At 36.6% G+C, this 26,795-nt stretch overlaps 1 protein-coding gene across 3 annotated transcripts in view; it reads left to right on the forward strand.

Annotated features, from left to right (window-relative positions):
• LOC145684173 (uncharacterized) overlaps positions 1–19,778 on the forward strand; it is a 39,056-nt gene extending 19,278 nt beyond the window's left edge. Inside the window, exons 4-8 of one of the 3 annotated variants that reach the window (XM_081756167.1) lie at positions 1,339–1,663; positions 7,552–7,719; positions 12,253–12,459; positions 15,851–16,039; positions 17,583–19,778. In XM_081756167.1, coding sequence (XP_081612293.1) covers positions 1,339–1,663; positions 7,552–7,719; positions 12,253–12,459; positions 15,851–15,980 — 830 coding nt within the window. In that variant the 3' untranslated portion in view covers positions 15,981–16,039; positions 17,583–19,778. The remainder of the gene's footprint in view (positions 1–1,338; positions 1,664–7,551; positions 7,720–12,252; positions 12,460–15,850; positions 16,040–17,582) is intronic. The other 2 variants (XM_081756166.1, XM_081756165.1) reach the window with 2 other exon arrangements.
• The last annotated feature ends 7,017 nt before the right edge of the window (positions 19,779–26,795 follow it).

The following is a 26,795-nucleotide window of genomic DNA, read 5'->3' on the forward strand; positions in this document are numbered from 1 at the left end:
TATGAAATTCCAGGTGGCGCGAGGGCAAAATGCTAGAACGATTCACAGAGGATTAGTAGAGGCCTGTGGTGAAGCTGCTCTACCGTATCGGACAGTGGCGAGATGGGTTGCAGCATTTCAGGCGGAACGGCAGTCAGCAGACAAAATGCACGGTGGAGAGCACATGCGAACGGCTACGAACGAAATTCATTTTGCAAGACTATAAACACTGCTTGACGGTGATCGGCGCTGGACTTGTAGTGAATTGGCGCAGGAGCTGAACATTTCTTCCGAATCAGTATTCCACATGCGAACGCAAGATCTTGGCATGCGGAAAATTGCAGCCAGATGGATACCCCATGTTCTGACCGAGGTTAAAAAGTGGCATAGGTGGGAATATGCGCGCCTACATCTTCAGCGTTACAGTGAGGAAGGTGATGACTTCTTGCACCGCATTATTGCAAGTGACGAAACATGGGGAAGATCCTACGAGCCTGAATTGAAACGTCAGTCTAGTGAATGGCGCCACCCAGAATCTCCACGACCGAAAAAGCTTAGGCAAGAGCCAGTGAACGTGATAATGTCGTACGACCACGAAGGCATTATCTTGTCACACCAAGTTCCACCGGGCGTTACCGTCAATGCTGCATACTATGCATCATACCTCAGTTACCATTTGCGACCAGCATTGCGGCGCAAACGTCCGCACCTCCTGGAGTGTGGACCAATTCTCCTACACGACAATGCCGGATGCCATACAGCCAATCCAGTACAGACTCTGTTACGACAATGGGGTTGGGAGGTACTGGAGCACCCGCCATACTCCCCGGATATGAGCCCCTGCGATTTTGATCTTTTCCCGGAAATGAAAGAACCTCTCAGGGCAAACGTTTCAGAGACATTCCCAGCATTGTTCGTGCCTTAGGGCGCACTATCAACACCCGCACTATCAAGTGAGGCTTTGATAGGTATTCAGTGGTTACCAGACATCTGGCGAAGGGTTCAACTGGCTGCGGAGATTACATCGAAGGACTGTAAGCTTCTTGAGGTGAGTGATTCACTACATTCCATTTCACAACTATGTTGCCACTTCGAGTTAAATGACCCTCGTATTATATTCATGTGCGGATATGATTAGCGTGCCTGTCTTCGGGGCGGGAAACCCACGTTCGATTCCCGCCGGGAGCTTATTTGGTTCGTATTCTACGTTAAGCTCTATGTCCATGTCATATATTCTCACTACTGAAAGGAACGCCAAACTAAAAACAACCAACTTGTTTATTTAACCTTCTGTGTCTAATATTAAATTTACAAATACTGGCATTCTAACCTCAGTGTTTTTTCTCTCTTTTTAACTAGATGTCGAAGAATTCAGAGATCTGGTAGAACGTGAATTCACAGCCCGTGATTGGGACGAAATGAAACGTATCATTCAACTAAATCATTATTTTTCTGAGAACGGCTCGTGGTATAGAATGCAGAAATATTTGTTCCAGCTGCCGTACCTCAAACTTATGAAATGCAAATATTGCGACCTGAAAATTGACGGTCCTGCAGCGAATTACCAGAACCATATTGTCAGTGAGCACAAGTCTACTGTTCTATACCCATGTGATGTTTGTGGATCCTATTTATCGATGGATGCATACGTTGTTCATTGGTGTGATCATCAGAAGAAGTATAGGTGAGTATAGTCGAATGTTGTATAACTAATTGTATGATTTAAGAAATGGCAGAAGGAAAAGCTCACTAATGGATTCAATCGTACTCTTCTTGTGTGTTTGTGGTCCGAGGCTGAGAGAGACTGATGATAATGAACGAAATTATGGAGTGAAGGGAGAGAACCAAAGAAAACCCTCGTTCACTGTGTTTGTCCAGAGAAAACCCTTTGTCCATCACAAAGGACTTGGTGGAGGGTGAGATTGAACCATGGACCCCACGCACCAAAGATGAGCGCTCTACACTGCACAATTATTTTGAGCTCTAGTGTACCCAAAGATCTTCTAAATGCGCTTTAGTAACATGGCCTGTCCATATTTAGAGGTCTTGATGTAACTGTCTACAATACACAACTTAGAGAAAAATAACATGATCAAATTTCGGGAGATGACTTGTATCAAATAAAAGTAAAAGCTTCTCTTTTCGAAGATAAAAGTTGTCGATTCGAAGCGTCATAGATTGAAAACCATGAAACCTAGTGCATTCAGTTCAAGAAATTATACAGAAGTAGCCTAGCTTCTATCTAACATACAAGTATCCAAAGCACCCACCCTCCACAACGGATTTTCACAGAATAAGTTCATTAATGACTGGAAATTCGGTCTTTTCTTTTGAATGCGTTATGCAGGTATGGTACTTTCTCGAACATTTAGATATAACTTCTACTAATCCTGTACAATCTTGTGATGCGCTTGAACTAAGTTCCATAATTTTCAATCTAGAATATTTCGAAATTTCAGCAGCTTACAACTCTGAAAGGAAGTTTTCTTTTCTTTTCTTTCTTTCTTTTTTTTTTTTTTTTTTACCATATTTATTAGAAACTTTTTCTTTCATACAGTATAAGGATGAAGTACGATGATTATTTTTTCCGCAAGCTGTATTCACAAATGTGTACATGTTGTGAACTTTTGCATTATATAACCTTCTCTGTTCTTCTGTTTGACTCTGTGTTCGTGAACAACATAGATATTTTTCGGAAATCTCTTTTTCTCGAAATAACCTTAACTGATATTCATCGTTAATGCCGAATTTTCTTTCAAGTACAAAGATCAAAATTATGCTTGCTTTCATGCATATTTTTTACTTTGAATTCAACATCAGCCACTATCGCATAGTAGCCCTCGCCACAAGTCTAGTGTTTAGCACGGCGTATATTGAATGAATGACCAAGTAAATGAAAGAATTATTACGGGTTAATGGGAGTGTCAGCAGCGAGGCTATTAATTCATGTCACAATAAGGCCAATGCTCGACACACTGTATATTATAAATTCAAGACACTTTTTTCTTTAAAAAAAAAAAAAGTATACAGGGTGTATCAAAAAGAACTTTACAACTTTCTTTGAAAACTTACATTGATTTATTTATCTAGCTTACAAATATGGTTTTGGTGTCATTTTGTAGTAAAATACATCAAGTTTTTTTAAACTTATATTTAAAGAGGTTCAATGTGGCTTCCATTTGGTGATGTGGCACGCATCCCATCTTGAAGTCTCACTTTCTCTACAACGGCTTCAGACGTACAGGAACGACCTGAAGTTTTGCTGTGTCTTACCGAATATTCAGTTTCAATAAAACATTTATGCCACTGATAAATAGTAGGCCTGCTGGAAGGATCTTTACCGTACTTTGTACGAAAATTACATTGCACAGTTGTCGTAGACTTGGATTCTTCAAACCAAAACTCAGGGCTAGCATGCTCGGGACCAATAAAGACAACCATCTTTGCTGCAACTGCCGCTAGCGCTTGCGGTGGCTAGTTTCTGAACTAGTGTACTACGTGAGTCAAAACTTGATGTCTTTTATTACAAAATGACACCAAAACCATGTCTGTAAGATAAATGAATAAGTCAGTATAAGTTTTCAAAATTGTAAAGTCTCTTCTGATACACCCTGTATTTATTACAAGTAGTATGTGTATCACTGTTAGTAGTATCGCTGTTGGATGTGTGTGTATGTCACCGTTAGAAGGCAAACAATAAAAGATAAAATCTGCTCTTTAACCTTGCGTTTCTTATATATACAGTCCATAAGTAAATAAACAATCTATTCCAGCAGAATAAAAACCACCAATCATTATTGGCAGGGAACTCACTTCGTATCGTCTTTAAAAAATCATTATGCTCGAAAACTACGCATCAGGATTTACATTTATCCATATCATTTTGTTTAGTTCGAATATATATAACAGTTAGTGTATGCTTCATCTTTGAATTTTTTTCCTTCAGTAAACGCTAATAATAGTGTAGAATTTGTTTTAAACATGTTCTTAATTTAATGTAATTTTAAATAATCGTTGCTTATAATAATAACTTCTGTCTACATTTTTCTGTTTATGGATGGACGGAAAGCGTCCCTAGAAGCAGCCAGGCTAAATGAGACGTGGGACTACAGCGTAATATGGAATCCGAACCATATGTGTTGAGTTTTCACCGGAATTCAAACTCAAGTCTCCCGCGCGGAAGACGCGTACACTAACCATATATTTTATGTTTATGTTGTAAGTGACGCATATATATCGGATGTTCTGAAAATGGCGCCCACGAACCACAGAGCATTGTTCTACAAGTCAAAAGAAATCAAAAAATATATATATTTGTATACCTTTTGAGTCCTCGTCTAGAGGCACAAATTGCACTATGTGGCAACGTCGCAAATAAAAAACCGTAGATTAGAGCTACCTATCTATTAAATAGTTATATCGATTCTTTCCAGATGGCAGCTAAAGTCGATATTAATTAACACTCGCATTACTTATTAGTGTAGCAATCGATTCAGCTGCTTGTTGTATTCGTAGGGTAATGCTAATGGCTACAAGTTAATCTGCAACGTTGTCACATTGTGAAATTTTGATTCCCAATAACGGCTGAAGGAGACTTCGGAGCGTATTTCGTCATATAACATTTTCTCTTGTAGAATAGTGCTCTGCGGTCCGTGGACGCCATTTTAAGAACACCCGATATTATATATATATATATATATATATATATCTTTCAACCCTAATTCTAACTTCTGCTTCAAACGTGTTTAATCTTACATTAAAATATGAAGATGAGTAACTTCCAGTTGTTGAAAGGAGGATGTGTGTATATACACACACCTACGGCGCTATGCTTATTTTTGCGTAGTGAACTTAAAAATGATCGTTAAACTAGCGTATTGGGGTTACTTTTATGTTTAGTAAATATAGAAGTTACTGATCAATAAAAACATACCAGATAAAAAAAAAAAAAAAAAAAAAAAAAAAAAAGCTTCGCCCCTTTTGATCTGACATTAGTCCATGACCATTGGCATTTAATTAGAATGAGTGCCAGGCAGTTTGTATAGAAACAGTTCCTCAAAGTGGATCGAAGCAAAGATGTAACAGAATGAAGGATAAAGGTCATTGTGTTTGGGTGTGCTCGTATTCACTCAGTATTAGAAGTTACATGAATTGTTATGTTAGTGTATCAGATCGGACCCTCCAACTTGTTTGCAATGAATGGTCTTTAACACGTGTGTGAACACAAACCGTGCCAGAACTATGCTCGTAATAAATCCTAATCCTGAGTGACTGGCGACGAGTTGTACACCTGATTAAGAAAAGTTTTTTTTTTTTTTTTTTCAATCCCAATAAGAATTGCTACAGTCCATGAATGCAGATCCATTTCAATCAATTTCTGAAAGAACATTGCGAAAATTTACAATAGATATTTGACTACAGTCCATAACCACAGGCCAGTTTCAATTAGTATCTGGAAAATCGCGAAGAAACCTTCATCCAATAGATATTTGGAGTCGAGTACCACTAAAGAGGCCGTACTCACGGCGGCGCATAAAGGCCACACTTCCTCAATAGGCCCAAGAACACATATTTTGGACTGTAGTGGGCTGGAAACACGGAGGGTATTCCGTCAAGACGCATTTTTGTCTGTATCTTAATTATGTGTATCGAGGCATTAGTGTAGTGAAAGCCTAATGAAGCATTTTTTTCCCGTAAAGTGTGGTTAAAATAGGAGAAGGTTCTCTGATGATGTGGAGGTGTTATGTGTATTTGTACATTCAAAGCAAGCAGTCTTTGCGACGTGTGCAGCATTTTTATGATGAATACGTACGAGAATCTGCTGTGTTCACACAGCTCAAAGCGTTCGTAAGTCGCTTCATGGATTATTCAGGCACTTTGTCGCTTCTGGTGTGGCCTACAAAGTTCTCAGTTTTGCGGAATTGGAGCGAGAAAGTTTAGTGCGATGGCTCGTACCTTTTAGTTTCATTTCTTTTCTTTATTTATTTTTACACTTAACAAATTTGTAAGAAAATTATTGTTATTTTAATAATTGTAAAAACAATAGGTAGATAAACGTAATTATTAAGTAGCTTTCATGTAGTATTACGTAGCTATTACCGGTATTTAATATTTTTGTCTTTTCGTATTTTAACATTTTCGACAGTATAAGTTTCGTATGTAGCAGAAATAATATATCTTTTTTTATTTTTTAAATGGTTGAACAAAAGAATAGAGGTTAGAAAGTTGGCATGAACATCTGTAATATCCTTTCCCCCAAATCTTTATTATGTTATACCTTTTAATGCTTGCATTTGCAAAAATAAAACATTTTCCCATATCCAATTTTTATGGAATATGGGGAAAATTTAAATATCTTTGTAAAGTAAATAAATGTGTTTTTCTGTGTTCAGAAGCTTGTCTCATTTTCTGTGAAAGTTGACTGAAACTGTGTCGTCCTGCTCGTTGGCAACAAAGGTGGCCAATTTCTTAATAATAACGATTTTTAAAATAGTATTCATTAATATGTATTAACTTAAAAGATGTTTTATAAAATTTATTTAGTAGCTCAAATGTCAATTCTTACGTTAGTTTGCATGTTTGTGTATTCACTGATATTAATTAAACCTTGAGCCGTTTAGATGCCAAACCGATTAACTGCATCAAACGAGATTTTTCAGTAGTGAACATTTTAGTAACTTAGATACAATGTATTTAAATGAGAGCGATCATAACATTTACGCATTCGAGTGGCAAATGGTTGAACTGTGGAGTTAATCGATTTTGCCTCTCAAAACATATTTTCCAAGTCAAAAATGTGTAGAACTAAAAAACAAAAAACAGTGTTAATCGTTTTGTCTTCTGAAAGCCTCTCAGCTCTTACAGGCATACTTCATTAATGGATTTGATCTTATAAGATCGAAGAAAACGGTTGGTCTGGCACATGGAAATCAAGGAAAAAGATTTTTAAAAAATATTTTGTAAGAACCATATCCAAGAAAAATTTGTAAAAAAAAAAAAAAAAAAAAAAAATAGTTTTACGTAGAAGTTGATAAAAATAGACTTATATCTATCGAACTATACGTGATAGCAAAACTGGATTGCTTATATGAAAATATTATAGAATCATGCAAAATCATGTCTAGGACAAAACATATATAGACTAATGGTATCTGGTATATAAATATGTGCAGATTTTAATTGATAACCTAAACAATTCATGTTTATGGGTTAGTTAATGTAAGACCATTAAGATATGATAAATATTCTCACTAGACTGAAATATTATAAATTAAACGGAATATTTAGTGAAGACCCAACTGGTGCCCAATATTATCGTCGGTGCCTTTATGAATCGAGGCAGAGGATTGGAAATGTATTTAAATATAAAAGAAACAAACTCTAGTTTCGGTCTAGAAGGAGAAATGTAGGATGTGGTGACCATAGATTACCCAAATAAAAGCCTTCTGGCTCTCAGTAGCCCTTTGTAGGGTGATTCGTCAGTGCAGTGAGTTTAGCTCTTTAGCGTTGTTTAATTTGAAGGTACATGTTTCAATCTTTATTGATAATTGAATTTTTTAATGTTTTTTACAGCTGCCCTGTGTGTGGTCTTCGGTTTGTTTTTGAGAGTTCAATGGAAAATCACAAAAAGAGGAAACATTGCAAGAAAATTCCCCGGGTAAACTGTGACCGATGTACCATGAAATTTTATTCGGAAGAAGGCTTGAACACCCATTTGAAATCTCATAAAACTGAAGAAGAGTAAGTTATATTACTGGTAAAGTGCTATTTTGCTAAGATTGTGTTCGAATTACATTAATATTGTATTGTTCAAGTTGTTTCTTTCCAACAGTGTTAGTATATTGCTTAGAATACGAGGGTTGTCCATAAAGTAACAGACGTTTTGAAATAAAACAGCAACAGAAACAACAAACCAAATTGTATTATATACATTTGAAAGGTACACTCATAAGCTATTGTTACACATAATCGCCATACAAATTAAGGCACTTATCATACCGTAGCACAAGTTTTTCAATACCATCGCGGTAGAAATCCGTCACCTGTGATTTAAATCACTGGCTTACACCTGCATGCAGTTCGGCGTCAGAATCAGAGCGTTGTGTAGCGAGCCACGTCTTCATCGCTGGTAAGAGGTGGTAATCGCTCGGCGCCAAATCCGCGCTGTACGGTAACTGATCGAGCACCTCCCATCCAAGAGCTCTCGGGTACGTGTGGCCGTATGGGGAAGTGCGTTGTTGTGAAAAATCATCGCGCGAAGTTTTCCCCGGCGCTTGTTTAGAATCATGCACCTTAACTTTCTCGTTGTTTTACTACCCCTTTGAGGTAATTGTTGTGCCATGTTCAAGAAAATCAACGAGAAGCACGAACCATGATCTTTTTTGGTGATAGCGTTTGCAAAAAAAATCCTTTTTTTGAGAATGTGTGTGTCCCCATTCCATCGAATTGTGTTTTGTTTCTGTGATCTTCCGTTACAATTTTAGGAACTCATGTAGCACAAAATTTGTGGTAACCAAGCTTTATCACCAGAATTTCATGCACCAAACTCCGAGAAATTTGGGGAAAATGTTAAGCAAATATGTAATTGTGAAACGACGATTTGCATAAATTTTATCTTCGATTTGCCTCACCAATTCGTCAGACACAAGACTAGGACTACAACTGCGGTCCTTATCGTGAACATTGGAACGGCTATTTTTAAATTCGATTCACGATTACCTCACTCGGCCTTCACTCATTATTCCGTGTCCGTACACTTCACACAGTTGGCGATGGATTTCAGTTTTTTTTCAACATAAACCTAATCACAGAACGCACCTCACAAGCGATTTTCTATTGCAGTAACACGTCACATAAAGCACAGTAAAAGCGTCACAGTCCTCACGCTACGACAGCTGAATACGTACTGAGTGTGTCAACGTTATGGCACCAGGATGGCGACTCTAGCCCCACCCACTGCCGCGCTAGGCCAAAACGTCTGGTACTTGCTGAACTGCCCTCGTATTATTAAGATGCGTCAATGAATCAGTGTATTGTGCAATCCTTTTCTTTTGTTTCAGCACTCTAACATATTTAATTATCGTTATCTAAATCAAAATACTTTCGATGAACCCTATCAGATGGAGGAGAAGAAATAAGGAACAGAGAAGTGACAATAATGTATTGCATCTGGAGCGGGTTTTTGATTCAAATATGACTTCTGACTAAGGCTTCACAATTACGTCTCTATACTTCTAATTTTTCCTTCCAACTACTTCCCCCTGTCTGATAAAGCGTTTAGTGTAAAAGGGTCTAATTTCTCATTATAGTACTAGGTTGGTACCAATGAAATGTCCGCTATGGTTTCTGATGTGAATTTCTTCTCAGCAACAAAGCATAAGAATGGTCTAAATTCACGCTTCTAGCATTACAAACTCTGTACACATCCAGCAAACAGGTTGGAGTAGCTCGACAGTAAATAGCTTTGCGTTGTTGAACAGAATCGTATGAAAGTGCACCAGGAAGAAGATCCAATTGCGAATAATGGTTCTTTACAACTTCAAACTGGAATCCTGCGCGGCGAGCTGCGAAGAAACATTAACATTGTATTTGAATCAGGATTGTTTCGTGTGCGGCATAGAGCCTATGTGAAACGTATCCATCTTATCCTTTTCTTCGCCAAACTCTTAGCTTCCTGTCAAATCTTTTCCTGTTGCAGTTCAGCTGTTCTCCTCCATGTACATCTGGGGCGTATACCCTGAAGGCTCCAGCTCCGGTTTGCTTAAAATATACCCAGTTCATTGCCGTTTCTTTTTCTTTATTTGTTGTATAGTTAGTTTCTGGTTAGTTATATCGTAGAGTTTCTCGTTTGTGATTTTGTCAGACCACTTTATGTTCAAAATAGTATCTGTTTACAAGTGTTTGTAGCTGATGTTCTGTTTGATTTGTTCACTTCCAGGTTTCACATCCATATGATAAGACTGATTTGACGTCACTTTGGAAGATCCTTAATTTTGTTTTTAGTCCAATTTGTTTTCTTTTCCATATTGGATACAGTTAAATGAATGCTGTATTAGCTTTACTTATTTTAATTTTGATATCTTCTTCCTCTCCTCCATGTTTAGTTACTACTGTTACGAGTTATTGGAATTTATCTATTTAGTCGATCGGTGTATTTCCTGTTTCTAATATCTGCTTGCTTGAGTGTTTTTCTCATTCCTTTTGTTGTGTCTCCATTTGTGTTTAATCCTGATATTTCCATTTCTGTTTGAATGTCTTTTAACTCATTTGGCACGTCTTTGCGAGACTATGAAAACAGGCAAACATCATCAGTGAATTCAAGATCTTCCAGGTTTTTTGGCTTTATATCTGGAGAACTATATATAATGTAGCCAAACCCTAACTCAGTATGATGTGCTTATTCCGTTAAAAAAAGAAGGAAAAAGATTTAGGGGCCGTTCAAAAATTTTGGGGTCCATGATCCAGAAACTAATTATTGGCCAAGATCGCAATCTTTTGATGCTTTTTTCTAATCATTCCTAAAATTCTTGTCAGTTGTATTCCTCTTTTCTTCTTGTCCAGGCTCATAAATCATGGTCTTTCGAGCTGTAAGTGTTATTGGATCAGATAGGTGGTGTTTGTACAGTTTGATATTTACTATTGTCATGCATGTTTCTTATCAAATTTAACATTTTAAGAGTCATTCCTAGGTCGTGAAGTATCTTCCACATGTCATTCATGTTTGAGTTAAAAGCTTGTGAGTAATCATTGCATATAGTGTTTGTTCTCCAATTTGTTCTCTTCTAGTATGGTTCACAAAGTATTTTTGTAGACTACGCATGATCTATTTGATTAAAATCCTGCTTATTCTTTCCGTATGGCTTCTTCTACTGGTTGTTTTATTCTATTTAGTAATATTCATGCAACTATTTTGCCTAGTATAGATGCCAAAACAATTCCTCTTCAGGATTTAGACTTGGAAGATTCCTTTCTTAAGCAATTTCATAATCCAGTTTTCCAGTCTTGTGAATACCTCTATATTCTCCAAATTTGGGATATTAAAGGATGTGGAAGTTGTGGAGAAATTTCTACATCTGCTAACAAGATATCTGGCAGTATTTCATCTTTATCCCGGAACTTTACCCTTCTTTAATTGTTTGATTACCTGCTTTACTTCATCCAAGATAGGAGTAATTTGTATTTATTTTCTTGAAGCCTTCGATTTTACATTTGTGTCAAAGTTTTGATTTGTGTTTTGACAAGATTTCTTTTTCTTGTTCTCTATTTAATAATTGTTTCCATCTTTCCATTTGGTCTTTATCTGATGAACGCAGTTTCCCATTGAGATCTTTAATCGGTTTATTCCTCTGAATTTTCTTTCAAGTAATTTTGAGCCACTCACTCCCAACGTTCATCCTCTTTTCTACTAGTCTGATGTCGTCACGGCTTTGCTTGTTTCTCAAAAAGAAATGTAAAGTAGGAAAATAATACGCACATCCTATCAGCTAGACTGAAAACTGGTGGATATCGTACTTTGTACAGTCTGCAGCAAAAATCCTGCAACATGAGCATATAAGTTTATTGTGAAACGACGAAGTCTTTTGCTCCAAAATAAGTGTGCAGGGGAGGACGCCGAGGTTTCTCTGCCACTTAGACGTTACGTTGATTCCCTGCGCTGTTAGGTGTAGTTTCACAATAAGCTTACATGCTCATATTGCAGGTTTTTTGCTGCGGACTGTACAATGCATTGTGTATACTCGAGAACAATTTTTTTTTTGTTTGTTTGTTTGTTTGTTCAAGTATTCGATGCTCATATTTCCTTCAGTGATTCTTTTATTGTCTTTTCAGAAACAGAACACGCGTTTATTTTCAAATTTAGTGTGTAAGTTTGAGACTACTTATTCGCAATAGAGTGCAATGAAATTCTGAGTATGAAAGCTCTTTTTTAAATCAATGCTTCACGAAAAGGTACCGATACAATTATGTCTTCTCCGACATGGTGAGTATTGAAAGTACCAAAAATAATTGTGTCTGAGAAGATACCGGTAACAATTGTCTATGTGGTAAGTTCGTGAAAGTTTTAAAAATCCCCTTTTTGTATTTTTTATATAATATAATTCTTATTGTGTTATTATTAGACTTTTTGTCGTTTTGTCTTAAAGATGGACATTGAGAGTTTTATTTGAAATATTTTCCCTTGTTGCATGTTGTTTTGGAAAAGTGACAAAATAAGAATGTAATTTATTACGAGGTCTTCTGTGATTAACTTCTGAATTACGATAACTTTCTTTTCAGTTTCACGACAGAGTTTAAGCTGGAGGTGGTGGATTATGCACTAAAGCATGGGAATGTGGCAACGGAGAAGGCGTATGGTGTTCCTGAAACGCTTGTCAGCTACTGGAAGACTCAGAAGCGATGTTTTCAAACGGGAAAGCGAGTGATGGGAGGAATAAAGACAGATCAACTTATCGAGATACTAGAAACGGATGCTGAGAACGTAAAGTAAGTGTTTGATAAAATTTTTAAAAATTTAATTATTGAAATCTATGATTGCTCCGAAATTCGGCTTGTAATGTTAATTGTTTTGGCTTTTTTTTTCTTTCTTTCTTTCTTTCTGTGATACTTTAAAGAGAAGCACCTTGTTTCAAGCTTCCTAGTCCTTCTTTTAACCAAGAATTTCGTTCTTGTTCCCCTTTCAAAGTAGTTTCTTTGTGCTTCTACACACCATTTAGGCGTTGTTTCCATCGTTTGTAGCAGTACAGCAAGGCTTGCGCTGATACGAAGGCTGCTTGCAAATTTTCTGCGATCTATATGAAATTCAAAAGGCATGTGAAATTCTGGAAATGGCTTTATTATTTTTCAAATTGACAAAATTAAATCTTTAAGTTTTACGTCCCCCGATCATGCCGGCTAGGCTAAAGTAGATGGTGGTGATGAGAATGAAGGAGATGGTGGAATGAAGAAAGTTGGGGGAAATGGGAGAACCCCGAGAAAACCCACACACAGGTTGTTTGTCCACCACAAAACTCACTTGGCGCGAGCTGGGATCGAACCAAGGACCCTATGCATCAGAGGTGAACGCTGTACCATTGAGCCACCACGGCCCCCCCACTTTTTTTTCTAGTTGTTTACCGTTAAAATTGATACATCTTTACTTACGCCCAAACCAACTTTGAAAGCATTTTTACCACTCTGAGGCTGCTACCTCAGTAACCGCTGTTCGGAATGCGTAAACAACTGTTTCAGCTGGCACATATCACTCACCACGCTGCTTATTTTTCATGTGTGAGAACAAAAAGAAGTAATTAAATGATAAATGATGTGAATTTAGTCAATGAATTATTAATTCGACATTTTTACTGAACAAAAAAAAAATCAATAGTTTGGTGTGCTGAGCGGGAACTGACGTTGTGATGGTGAAAAATGGTGCGACGATTTTTTTTTTCTCAATTCACTGATGACCTCTGACAAATAAATTGTTGTATACCACTCAATATTTATGTTCCTTTGATTCTCAAAAGCTGTAGTTGCCACATGTTCGGTACTAGCGAATAAAACAATCATTTGCTTGGCAACACTCCGCTAACGAACAACTTTTATTGATTTCGACTCACTTTAAAACACGCAAACAGTAGATTGATGTTTACTTTCGAGTTCATATGAACAGATTCAAGTTTCACCCCACCTCACCACCCCTGTAACGATGTAATACTGTCTGGGTTGAATTTTTTGAGCATTTTTTTAAATTGACATGAGCCTGTTTCTAAGTTGCGGTCAGGTTGTGTGGGATCCAATGGCTTGAAAGTTTACGCACGTTGCCTTCATGTCAATATTCACAGATGCCTGGATCTCACGATATGTCACATGCTGATCTGTCTTAATCATTTCACACGCAGCATCAACATTACTGGCAATAAGAGATGACCTTCACGACATTCATCACTGAGAAATGTGCAACCACATGTTGGATTGTGCTTCATTCCCAAAAGCCAAATGAAGTCGCTTGATGCATCATTTCGATGTTAAATTTCATTTGAAATTGGAAAAAAATGCTTGCAGAGAAGTATTAGTGAGAAATTTTCATTTCTCACGCAAAATACGTCTTCAAACTGCTGTGCAAATTAATCGAATTCGCTTAAACAAATAATATTTATAAAAGAAAAAATCTTGACTGAGTGACTGATCAACGTATATTCCAAACCGCTTAAGCTAGAAATTTAGAGAGTATGTAGAACGTATGATGTAAGATACCACTAAGGAATGATTTTTGGAAGTTCGACGAGGAAGGGAGAAATTGGGTGGCAATTATTTTGTTAAAATGTTCATTTCTCGGCATCTCTGATGGTTAAAATGAAATTTGGTATTGAAAATCTCATTCAAAATAATTAGATAAGTATTTCAGCGTCTTTTGTTGATATTTGACCTAGAAGGGAAGACAGGGGGTAAGAAGGAAAAGGGGTAGAGGTTTCAGTTATTATAATATTGTATTATTATTATGATTATTATAATCTTGGAATATTAACTGTAATTTTAAATTAGGAAGTTGTAATTAATATGTATACAATTTAAAGTTTTCGTGTTATATGAGTGTTGGAAAATTATATGATTATGTGTATTGGTTTTATGTTGCCAACGACCTTGACATCCATCACCAAGCATTATTAAACCACGATGATCTTGAAGTTTTACTGGCGTCTGCTATTAATCCAGTGTTCTCGGGATTGCTGCCAAAGTGAATGTTGCTGAGCTTTGGTTACTATACAGCGGTAACATCTGTAGAGCTATGAATTGGAGTGTGCTGGTCGTAGTTTATATTGTAGTCTTAATGAATTGCTGTGTTTCTATTGGTTTTTGTTCTTGGCCAATAGCGTGTGCTCTGTTATTCCCGGTGGAAACTGTTCTCTGATTGGCTGTGGGTTCTTTTCGTACTGAGAAGCTGAAGCCAGATGTCAGGTAGATGATAACTTTCGTCTCTGTTGATGGAGGGTACCCATGTGTCAGGTTCACTGAAGCTTGATTTACAGCATCTTCTCCCCCAAATAATCGAAAGGGAACATTTCCTTGGATTTCCACACAAACATGGCATTCACTATATACCTGGCAACTCTGAAAACAATGTGTGTCTTTAGAGACTCATAAACTATCCTGACAGTTTTGAGAAGCAACAACTATACCCTCTGTTCCCCACTTCCTCACCCCTAACTTGTTTTCTTCTCTAATGCCGACTATAATACATATGTAGTGGTTTCATAATTTTAGTTTCAAATAACACCTAATGTATTGACAGTTTTGACTTCCAAAGGCTCAAAACCTGATACTAAAACTCTATTCTCGACAAAATTTTCCTTGATTTTTTGTATTATTTCTTCCATAGGCAGAAAAACGATAAGAGAGCTATAATCACCTAGAAAGGTGCTCAGTTTCAAATACAACGAGGTATGCTCCTTTACCGTTTTAATCCTTCAATTATAGTAGGAATTGTATTATACTTTGAGTTGTATGTGCAGCGGCTCTGCTCTTTAAGTTAAAGGAGACGAAAAGAAATGAAAGTGAAAGGACAAACACCCATGCTCTGAGTAGAATTCGAACCTGAGTCACACAATTCTTACGATCGACAGCCTAAATGATATAGTTTGCTCAGTCATACCAGCCGCCATTAGGAACTATAGATAGAACTATAGATATATGATTTCGTAAGTATCACTAGTAAACCATTGGTGATAAACAAAATTCGATTACGTGTTTGTATTCAGTGTGCAGAGTTCTTCAAGATTAGGCAGTTTTCCTTCGGTACCGAAAACCATGTTGACCAGTACCTTTAAAAATGAGAACAAAACTCATTGGTAGTTGAATTATTTAAAACTGCATTATATAATGTTCTTTTTCTATTTAGTTTCAGAGTCAAGATACCTGATACCTATCAGCCTATCAGTACAAAATATTTCTACTGTGATATCTGTCGAAAAGTGTTTACTGATGAAAGTGGGCTCAAGGCGCACCATAAAGAACATAGGAAAACGTGAAGCGCAATAGAAGCATTCGTTGTCAGTTATTATGCAGTGTACAATACTACAAGAGGTGGGTGAGTTTTAATTATTATCTGGAAATCTCATAACGGCAAGTAATAACCTCTAACCTTTTCACATGTGCTCTGGTAATCTGCTGTTGCCATTTATTGCCAAGCACTAAAAAAAAGAAAGAAAAAAAAAAAAATAAAGTAAAAATAAATTGTAAGAGACGAAAAAAAATTCCGAATACTGATTGGTTAATCAAACTTGTCTGTTATGTCTATTGTCTGTATTGAATTAATTAGGAGTTTTTATGCAATAAATATATTTCGTAAAAAGAGAGAGCGCAAAAGCATGTGTATAAAAATCTATACGTAAATAATATGTTCAAAATGTGTTCAACTTTTTTCATTTGCTTTTTATGTTGAAAAATCACTGGCCGAAGACTGCACTGAAACTAGTAGAATATTATCTATTCTAACCAGTTGACATATGATTTATATACAAGTATTTTTAATTGAAATTTCTAGAGTATAGTTACATGTCAGCTTTTATTAATCAAAATAGCACTCTATACCACCTAATATATATATATATATATATATATATATATATATATATTAAATTCCCTATACCCTTCTGGACTCTATTTGGGACAGTGCACATAGAAAACTCTCGAAATTAACCGCTTGCCTGGTTGAAAGCACACTACCCAGAGCTCTTAAAGCAGCGTTTCCCAACCTTTTTCAACTTGCGGCACACTACGGGTGTTACTTGGATTCTCGCGGTACATTTATAAATATTATTATTTGTAAATATGAAACACAGTGGTGTTTTTTCTGTGATTATTGATCTCCTTCTCACAGAAAAGAAAGCTCTGTCACTGTTTTTTTTCCCCCGTGGTAAATCGTTATGCTTATTTGTCATTCTAATTTAAAAATAGAAAATTGCAATGAAATATTGGACTCAGGTTTTTAAAATACGCTTTCTTTTTAAAAACTGGATCCAACCTACTACTAAGAAGGAAGATCACTAAATAACGAACGAACATACAAATCACTTTTACTTTTATAACACAAATGTAGGTAATTTGTCGAAAGGATTGAATGGTATTTTAAATTTTCAAGTTACGAAATAGTCTGCAACAATAAAGAAGCAATAATGGTCATAATGATAACAAATACTTTTTACAACATTAGAAATGTACAGAATACGTAGTAACCCGGTATCAAACTTAAAATTGTAGATTCACAGTAGAGTTTCATAGTAATGTGAAACACAAATATACATTTTTTCCCTACGTTTTGCAATTTGATTGCTATAAAATTGATAATTTTGTTTCGATTCCTCGCGGCACACCAGCGGCCCATTCACGGCACACCAGTGTGCCGCGGCACACCGGTTGGGAAACGCTGTCTTAAAGGAACGAAAATTTTGGTACAGGTCACCCGAATTTGAATTTCACATTAAACTGAAGATGAAAGTCTTGTTTAACCCGTTTGTCATAAGCAGTAGATAAATGTCGCAAAATATATATGCTGGTGTAAGTTACAGTTAGTTATTTTTTGATTATTTATTTAATACTTAAGTAAATAAATAATATTGATTTTCTTCCAGCAGAATAATACTACGGACTGTGATGCACCAGATGCCGAGAAACAGATACAGGGTGTCTATTGGTCACGAATGTCACGAAATCAGAAAACGGTCGTGAAAGTCACGAAATTTAGCTTTTTTACTGTGCAAATGTAAGTACAGATTGGAAAACTTTGTTCTATAAAACGTCAAAATTCACCACCAAAAATGTCTATGGTCGGGTTTAGACGCTACCAAATCGCAAGCAAAGTACGTTTCTATCGCATGTATGAAAATTCGGCCTAATTCGCATCCAAATTCGCTCTTGAAAGTATTAGGAAATTTTATGATTTGGTAAAGAAAAGGTCACGAAAAAGTCACGAAATTTCATTTTGGAATTTAAGTAGACACCCTGAGATATAAAGACGTTGTATAAATGTGACGAAATATCTTTACAATGATCTAAGATACCAGAAAATTTAAGGAGCTTCTTCTATAATAGTATAGTATTAATTAAGAAATTAACTGATTCAAACAAACGTATAATGGAGGACCGGAAGATAAATTTATATATGTATTACAACCAAATTGTGGAATTAACTTATTTTATAGAATAATTTGTTAAATGGTGGAATACTATAACATTCATTGAATGCCTTACGTTCGTTGCGTCGATTTTCTAAAAAATGAAAAAGAAATCTTCCATCAATTCAGCAAATCGAGGTAATATTAACTCTTATTATAATAATAACATAAGCAAAACTCATCTCTGGTCTTTGATGTTCCTAGTTTGATCCCTGCGCCCTCCGAGTGAACCATGTGGTGGACAAACACTATTCGTTGGTTTCCTCCCACTCTTTATTTCACCATTTCGTTCATTGTCATCATCATGGGAGGTAATGCAGATACTGCGATAGGTGATTCGTGACATCAAAAGAAGGCAAAAACCTCTTGCATGTTGTCCAATTCCGTGTCGTGTAAGAGTGACAGGATTGCCAACTTGGAGTCGAAAATCAAATACTGGCAATTGCAACGGAATAGAAGGAGTGCATATATTTCGGGAGGCGATTCGTCACATCAATAGAAGACAAAAAGTCCTCTTGCATGGTGCATTGATGTGCACATCTTTCTATTCCGTTCCAAATGTCACGATTCGAGTTTCGATTCCACGTTGACACCTTTATCACTCGTATTCAATAACATGCAAGAGGACATTTTGTCTTCTTTCGATGTCACAAATCACCTACCACAGTATTGGCATTACCTGCAGTTACACTCTATATATATTTGACTTTTCACTTGCAAGTACTATATTTTAAATCATCTGCTTAATTCTGAACTTGATTAGGGTAAAATGGAGTGTTTAAGATTAGAACGGTATTGTTCAACTGGTGGTTCTTGCAGGTCATATGTGACCCTCTATTACTGTCTGTACTTTTATTATTATTATTTATTTTTTAAAAATCAGTTTTAAATGGGATATATAATCAAGCTATTTATATAAGCAATAAGCAAAAACCAAGTAAGATCTGCTATACACACATGTGCAAGGCTGGTAATTTGGGAGAAAAGAAAATTCTGTCCCTTTTATTGTATAAATACATTTTAACAAAACAAACATGTTTTGGAATTTTCATCTAAAAAAAAAAAAAAAGAAAGAAAAAAGAAAAAGAAAAAAGTGATCATACTCCAGCTTGAAGATGATCATCTTTTGTCTAGAGAATTGTAGCCATTCGTTGACTCATTTACAATACGATTTTGGTAACGTATACACTTCAAGGAAATAAGTATATTGACATCTCTATTCAAAAGAAAATTATCATAGCAAAACCTGTCGTAAAGGAACCATATGGTATCACTTACCCATAAGTTTCCCTTGAAACGAAGTTAAATTACTTTTTTAAAAATATTAGAAACGACCTTTTTTTTTTTTTTTTTTTTTAATGTAATATAACATTCTTACGTTAAGTACTATACAAGTTTCTTTTGAAGACTTTTTAAAATGTAAACCAATAGTTTTTACTGTATCTGCCTTTGTCATCCGAAGTCAGAATTAAATATCTCATTTTCGATTAGAAGACAATGTACATTAAGTAACTTCCTATATTGTGTATTCTAATGGAAGTGCCTTTTGTTAAGAAAGATTTCTATTATACAATATTATTTTTTAAAGAAATGTAAGCTCATATTTTTAATAAACGTTATTGATAGCCATTTGTAATCTTGTATTTTATGTTAGTTCACTAAGGCTATAGTTATTGTTGCAGTGAATGTTGTATTTACGTCTAATTACAAACGTAGCCGTGTTATACAACACTGACTAGAACAGTGTGCATTTTATTATGTATATGATGAAGAGACTATTTTTCCTTATTCGTTACTCAATGTTTAAGATTTTAATAAGGCTATTCGTGTAATCTGTATATGTAAAAGAGTAAATACAATAACTCACTCGACAGATCTCCGAAACTATGGGAGATATAGCTCTGACAGTTTTTGCAAATATTATCATTGCACCCTTGGCGTGGGTATGGAATTTGGCAAATGCGAGTATAAAAGGTGGGGGAAGGGGAAGTTCTATTGTTTTATCGTTTTTCAGATCTCCGATACCATAAAGCATAGGACTAACATTTAATAGAAATAATTTCGCAGTTTCCTAAGCTGCAGATAAGCCGGAACTGTGCTAGATACTATCCTTAAAGGGAAGAAAGTGTTCGTTTACACCCTCGTTCTTCACCTCTCTCGAACTATTAACCCCTTGCGTTCCAGGTGTCATTTTCCTATGTGCGTGCTGTAACACCAGGTTTTCATTTACTGTTAAAAGGCTGTCTAGTCCGTTATATAGGGCCAGGGGGGCGATCGCCCCTCTCAGAAGAGGAAACTTTCTTATTTTATATATAAACAAAACATATCCCAGAGTTTGTAGCTCTAAGTAGCAGTATTACAACCCCCTTCCCCCTGAAGTCCATCCTGGATCCGCCCCTGTATAGGACATATTGTCCAAGTGCGAGGATAGCCTTCACATTACTGATAAAAAAAAGAAAGACATATTTGCATTGTGGAATATTTGAACTGAAAAAGGAAAATTTTGATGTTGTGAAGGGCTTTTATGCTGCTTCAGGTTGGCAACACTGATCAGAGATCAAAGACAAACTTCTTGTTTTCGGTCTCGGAATACCATATCGAAGTTGCCAATCGTTTATTGTCAAAACAAATAGATAGCTCCCTTAGATCTGCCATCTACAGAGACAAAACATTTTTTTTCTTTCCTGTCAGTAAGGTGCTGCCACCTAAGAGAAATAGTAGAACTAACTCGTACTTTGCATCCACTAAAATATTTCATCATCTCCAGAATTAATACAACGCTTAATAAAGGATACGTTTTCATGACGTCCCCATGCATGTCACTGGAACACAAGGGCTTAAGCGTAGTTATAAATACAATTTCCATCCGAACGAATTGAAGTTTTTATTTACCTAAGATATCTCATTTCACCACCGTCGATCTTGTTTGATGTGATAGTCTTCATTAGTCTTCATTGCAGCTGTATCTGGAGTAAATCGTCTCATTCCTGTCCTTTTTTGAGGAGTCGAAAGTGGTAAACGGCTAGTTCACATCTACGAACTACTCACGAATTATTCTCAACCAAAGAGGTTGTTAATTCGAAAGTTTGGAGAGAAATTGCCGGAGAAACGAGCCAAAAATTTTGTTTTTCCATGTCCTCTGATCGTGTATCCATAATTATAAAATTGTGCTCTTGGTCTAGTATACACAGTGCACAAAAGTACTACAATACAAGAATGCAATTTGAAAAAGAACAACATGTTATGAAAGATTATTAAATAAACGTTCAGAAATGAATGAACTGATTTCTTGTCATTTGCGAGTAAGTTCATGTAGGAACCGTATAAGTTGGTCCATCTCCCTTTCTCAAGGTATCTGTTGTGGCAACGAACAAATTTTACCTTCCACCAAGATTTCCTACCGAAACGGGAGAAAGTGGCACATAAACGAAATGTAATATCGTTATGTTAAGTGTTAAGTGTTATAAGTGTTATATTATGTTTAGATTGCATAGCGAAGAATTCAAATATATTTTGATAGTACAAAGCAACACTGAATATTAGTACTCCATGATTGTCTTATGTTGGTACTGAATTGAGTGATAGTGAATAGTACGCGAGGCAGTGTAGCACAGATTCTTATGCGCAAAAGGTGAAGCGTTGCTGATGTAAAATGGGTGACCCCTCCGCTTTTGGAAGAGGGTAAAAAAGAGGATGCTCAATATTGGAGCAAGTATATCCAACACTGCCAATTTGTTAGATGGATGGAGAACAACAGTATTCAACAATACATCTCGTGGGGTGCAGATCTTGTGGAAATACGTTTTGAGAGATAAATAATAATGGACGGAGACTAAGCATCGTCGAGATGAATCGTCGAACGAAGGGGAATAAAAAAAAGGGGGGAGAGTTTATGCGTCACAATTGACAGCAAAACTCAGCAACATCGTAACGATTTATTTTTTATATTCACAGTCCGACGTGAGCTGCATAATCTCTACTTCGAGATCGGATTGTACATTGGAAACTTCTGGTTATCGCAGCCAGCGTGGTATTGCGGAGAAGGTGGTTTTGAGAACATAAAACATGAACTGTTGATGATTAGAAGAGAACAATATGCTCCAATGAGTCTTTTCTTTTTCTTAATTTCAATAATAAGCCACGTTTATGTATGATAGATGCCCCGAACTGCCGTTAAACATAAAGGCATATTTGCTTGTATATTCATGGTATTCAGTTGTCCTACAATGTATTTCAAAAAGAATCACCCGATTTCAAATAATCGTAACTATGCAGATTGTTTATTTGTTCTAAATGAACGATGAACCGTTGGAAAGAAGGCCTTCTCAATTTTCACGCGGTTTCCGATAGGTTGCAATAGCATGCTTTCTCTATTGGTCATTTTAGTGTTTCTCAGGATGGTGAATGCACAGCAGAGATAATTTTGCGTTGTACGATTCTGGAAGTCTGAATCCGTAACAACTGTTCTGTGATTTTTTTCTTGTGAGGGCTTATAAAGACTTCATTTATGCGCCTCTCCTTCCAACTACGGAAGTCGAACTGCGGGAACGTGTCACAGCAGCTGTGGAAGTAGTGGATCCAGAAATGATCGATATGTCCCATACGCGTGCATCCCAAGGAGACCATATTAAGCACCTATGACTTGGTATTAAAAAAAAAATATATTATCTTTGTAATATAAAATTAATTTGAAATCTCTAGATTCTTTTTGGAAAAAGCCTGTATTATGACAGCCAAAGGACAGAAATACTGACGGTGGTAATTTGGACATTTTTAAGATTGTTGTTACAAATTTTACGTCTGCAAACACTCTCATTTCGTACTTTTATCTATCCCCATATATTTACTACATTTAAATAAAACTTACGGCAACTAATAAAAGAAGTGTTTATGATTTCATTTAAGGCAAGTGAAAATAGCCAATTTTTGGCGCAGATAAATAGGAAGTCCGTTGCTGAATCAACTGATTTTACTGTAAAGAGTGACTATTGTCAAAAAATGGCCAACTTCGTATTGAAAGTCGTTCGAAGTCCACTTTAAGACAGCAAATGGTTGTCTTCGTATAGTATGATGTAATTTGGATGTCAACAAAGAGAAAATAACTGCCATGGTTCAGATGACGTCATATCGTGAGGTCTGATGTAGAATGAAGTTTCCATCATTATTAAAACCAGGAAGTAGATGCAAAGCGTGTCTTCTGAGTAAGACGTCTGAGTAAGAGAGAGAGTGAGACGACCATTAAGTTGGTGGTTAATGGTTCGTGAGCTCTTTTACGTTTCAAAGTGATTATTCTTGTGAAAGAAGTTTCAAGAAGAAGCAGAATGAAAACCATTACACGAAAGGTAAGTATTTTTTTTTATAAATAACTCTCCGCTGGTCTAGTTCCTAACACATGTGACTTTAGTGCACGCGGTCCCGGGTTGGATTCCTGTGGGAGACAAAATTTGTTTTCGCAATTCTCTTTCGTAAATCGTGTCTCTTTTTTTTTGTCCTGAGGGGCGTAATAGTGGAACGTGAAAGTTAAAAAAAAAATAAAAAAAAGAGAGACAATTCTATCCTAAACTAATATGTCACACACACCCGTTTTTCCTAGCTCCTGCCAAGTGAACTTGGTGGCGAACAGAAACCGTGTGTATTTTACGAATGACAGTAGATCCAAAATGAGTTCCGCTTCTCGTTTCTGAGATAAACTTAGCATACATTAATATGTCACACATATTCCTTTTTCTCAGTTACCACCAAGGGTTCTTTGCGGTAGACAGACACCCTGTCTACTTGACGACTGACGATAGATTAAAACTTAGTTCAGATTCTCGTTTGTGACACACTTCTAACTTAAATTAATATGTCACACTTAACTCTTTCTACTTAAAACTACTCTGTGACATCCAATATGGCAGAATCCATGATGATGCCATGATAACTGCCATGATGATGATTACATTACTATTCAGTGCAGTTATTGTACACTTCTGTTCACAAAAACCTAGAAACCCTTTCAGAGACTAAGTCCAAAAAAGTAAACCTAGATCCATCATAATTCCCGCAGATCTATACATAGAGAATTGCATTTTCCCTCCGTTCTTTATGTAGACACTAGCTGCAATACGTACACCTTTATACCAGGTTATCATAAAATAAGTATCGCTGTTTAGAAAACTCTAGAGATGTAACCACTTGACAGAATGCAACCAAACTTGGTAGGAGTATATGTGGGAACATGCAGAAGCGATTGGTGTAGAAAACAAAATTAGTTCCAATTTTCGCCACCAGAGGTAATTATGGCGCAATACAACACCAAGTAAGTGCAGCGTGGAAGAAAAACGACACTAGTGATGCTAAATTATAAGAAAGGCTGTAATTACATCTCCAGGTGCTTATTCACTCCTGCATTTGTTTCAGTGCTAAGGGTTTGGGCTCCATTGTGTGCCAGAAGTGAATTAATGGTGATCCGATGTTTGCTTCTTTTTTCTTCTCACACTCTTTACCTTGTGATCAAGGGGTCCCGGGTTCGGTTTCCGGTGAAGACACACGTGAGTCGCATCTCATGTTCCCGTCCTTAGAATGTCATATAACCTCATACGCTACTAGTCACCATGGAATCCCCTTGCCCAGGGACCTTCACATCAAAGACCTGTCTTCGGGCAGAACCCCACATCACCATCATCGCCCATAACACATCACTATACAACAGCGTTATTAATATGAGTGCAAATCAATGCCACGCGTCGCAGGGGGTCATAATTAGGCCTTTATTTAATTGAATATCAATAAAATTATTTGTATTCCTTACCACATTCACCGTACTTAAAAATGAAATCTTTGAGTTTTACGTCCCGTGGTTATGCCGGTTAAGCTAAAGGGGACGGTGATGATGAGTAATGAATGAAATGGTGGAAAGAAGAAAGTGGGAGGAAATGGGAAAACCCGAAAAAACCAACGCACACGGCGTTTGTCCACCACAAAGTTCACTTGCCGGGGGCTGGGATCGAACCCGGGATCCCAAGCACTAGAGGCGAACGCTCTACCACTGAGCCACCATGGCCCCTCACCGTACTTAACACTGAACAGAAACACAATAGCCTCTGGAGGCGACATTTGACACTAATCTTTTCCTGGAATTTTGGGGGAGCTTGCAGTTTATGAGCACAGGAAAGACTAACATTTAACTTCGTTTTTGTAAGATATCCAAGAATTTTAAAGGGACGCTTCAGCTCAAAAGCCTTCTCCCCATAAATCCGACACTGACCACGGGATTTAATAGCATTGGTTATCAATGCTACGAGACCTACAGAAGAGGTAATTACAGCTTTTCTTATCATTTAGCATCACTAATTTCGTTTTTCTTCCACGCTGCACTTACTTGGTGTTGTACAGCGCCCTAATTACTTCTGATGGCAAATATTGGAACTAATTTTATTTTCTACACCAATCGCTTCTGCATGTTCCCAAATATACTCCTACCAAGTTTGGTTGCATTCTGTCTAGTGGTTACGTCTCCAGAGTTCTCCGAACAGCGATACTTATTTATGATAACCTGGTACATTTTCCAACTTCAGCTCATAATATCATACAGCCTACAACATTCTTACACATTAAACGCTCCGTAAACTTGAAAATATCTCCAGCCACAGAGAAAGTCTTTCATTCTACGGTCCGCCCATCCAAGCATGGGAATGAAACTCTTGTTAAAAAAGAAAGAAAAAAGAAAAAAACGCATATGTGCCTACGATAGCTGAGCGTGGTGAGGCATTGGGTATTCGTCAAGAACTTGTGAAACTTGAAGACCGAGATTCGAAACCCTGTCCCAGAGGTTTTTTAATTTATTTTTTAAACATGAAGATATGATCAAATTATTAAGAGTGTAATATTTGTTACACATGTAAATGTCAGATTTAATGCTTTGGTATTGAAATTGCTGTTGATTGCTATATTTTATTTTGTTTTAGTTCGAAAACAAATACTTATAAGACTTCTCAGTTTAAAATCTCTAGAATAATTAGTGACACTTGGGTGGGTGTGAAATTAGACTGAAATAAATACAAATAAGCATGTAATCAGAAATTTATACGCAAAACTAATTTTATATATGATAAAATACACTTTTATTGCAAATATATGTTGTAATCAATTAATCATACAGTACTGATAAATTATATATATATATATCGGGTGTTGCAAAATAAGTGTTACAACTCTTGGGAGGTGACTCCTGTCACTGACACAAGAAAAAAAGTTCTCTTGAACTTTCGGCTATCGGACATAGTTTCAGATCTACAAGGTGCCGAAAGCGTGGGAAAATGACTTTCGGACGCCAATAGTTCGGAAACTATCCAACGTAAAGAGGGCGGGTAAAAAATTTACTGAAGAAGTCATGCCTGCTGTATTATATTTTGCATGTTTTACAATCCTACCATGCACGCGCAAGGGATTCCCCAAAGGAACGTAGGGAGTCCCCGTTAATCTGCCAAATAAAAATTGGTTTAAATGGATATGAATTGATAGGGTTTCTACCAGGTAACAATAATTCGTTTGTATTAAGTCGATATCTGGAACAAATACAAAATGGCGGATATTTTCATGCCCGTTGTGTGTGGTTGCATAATCGCCAGGTATGGATGCTGGCCAACAGTGACGTTCTGAGTATTAAGTGTAGCGAATTTGTACTCA

Source organism: Thermobia domestica, chromosome 4 (genome assembly GCF_964235325.1).
Source record: "Thermobia domestica chromosome 4, izTheDome1.hap1.1, whole genome shotgun sequence".
Lineage (NCBI taxonomy): Eukaryota > Metazoa > Arthropoda > Insecta > Zygentoma > Lepismatidae > Thermobia > Thermobia domestica.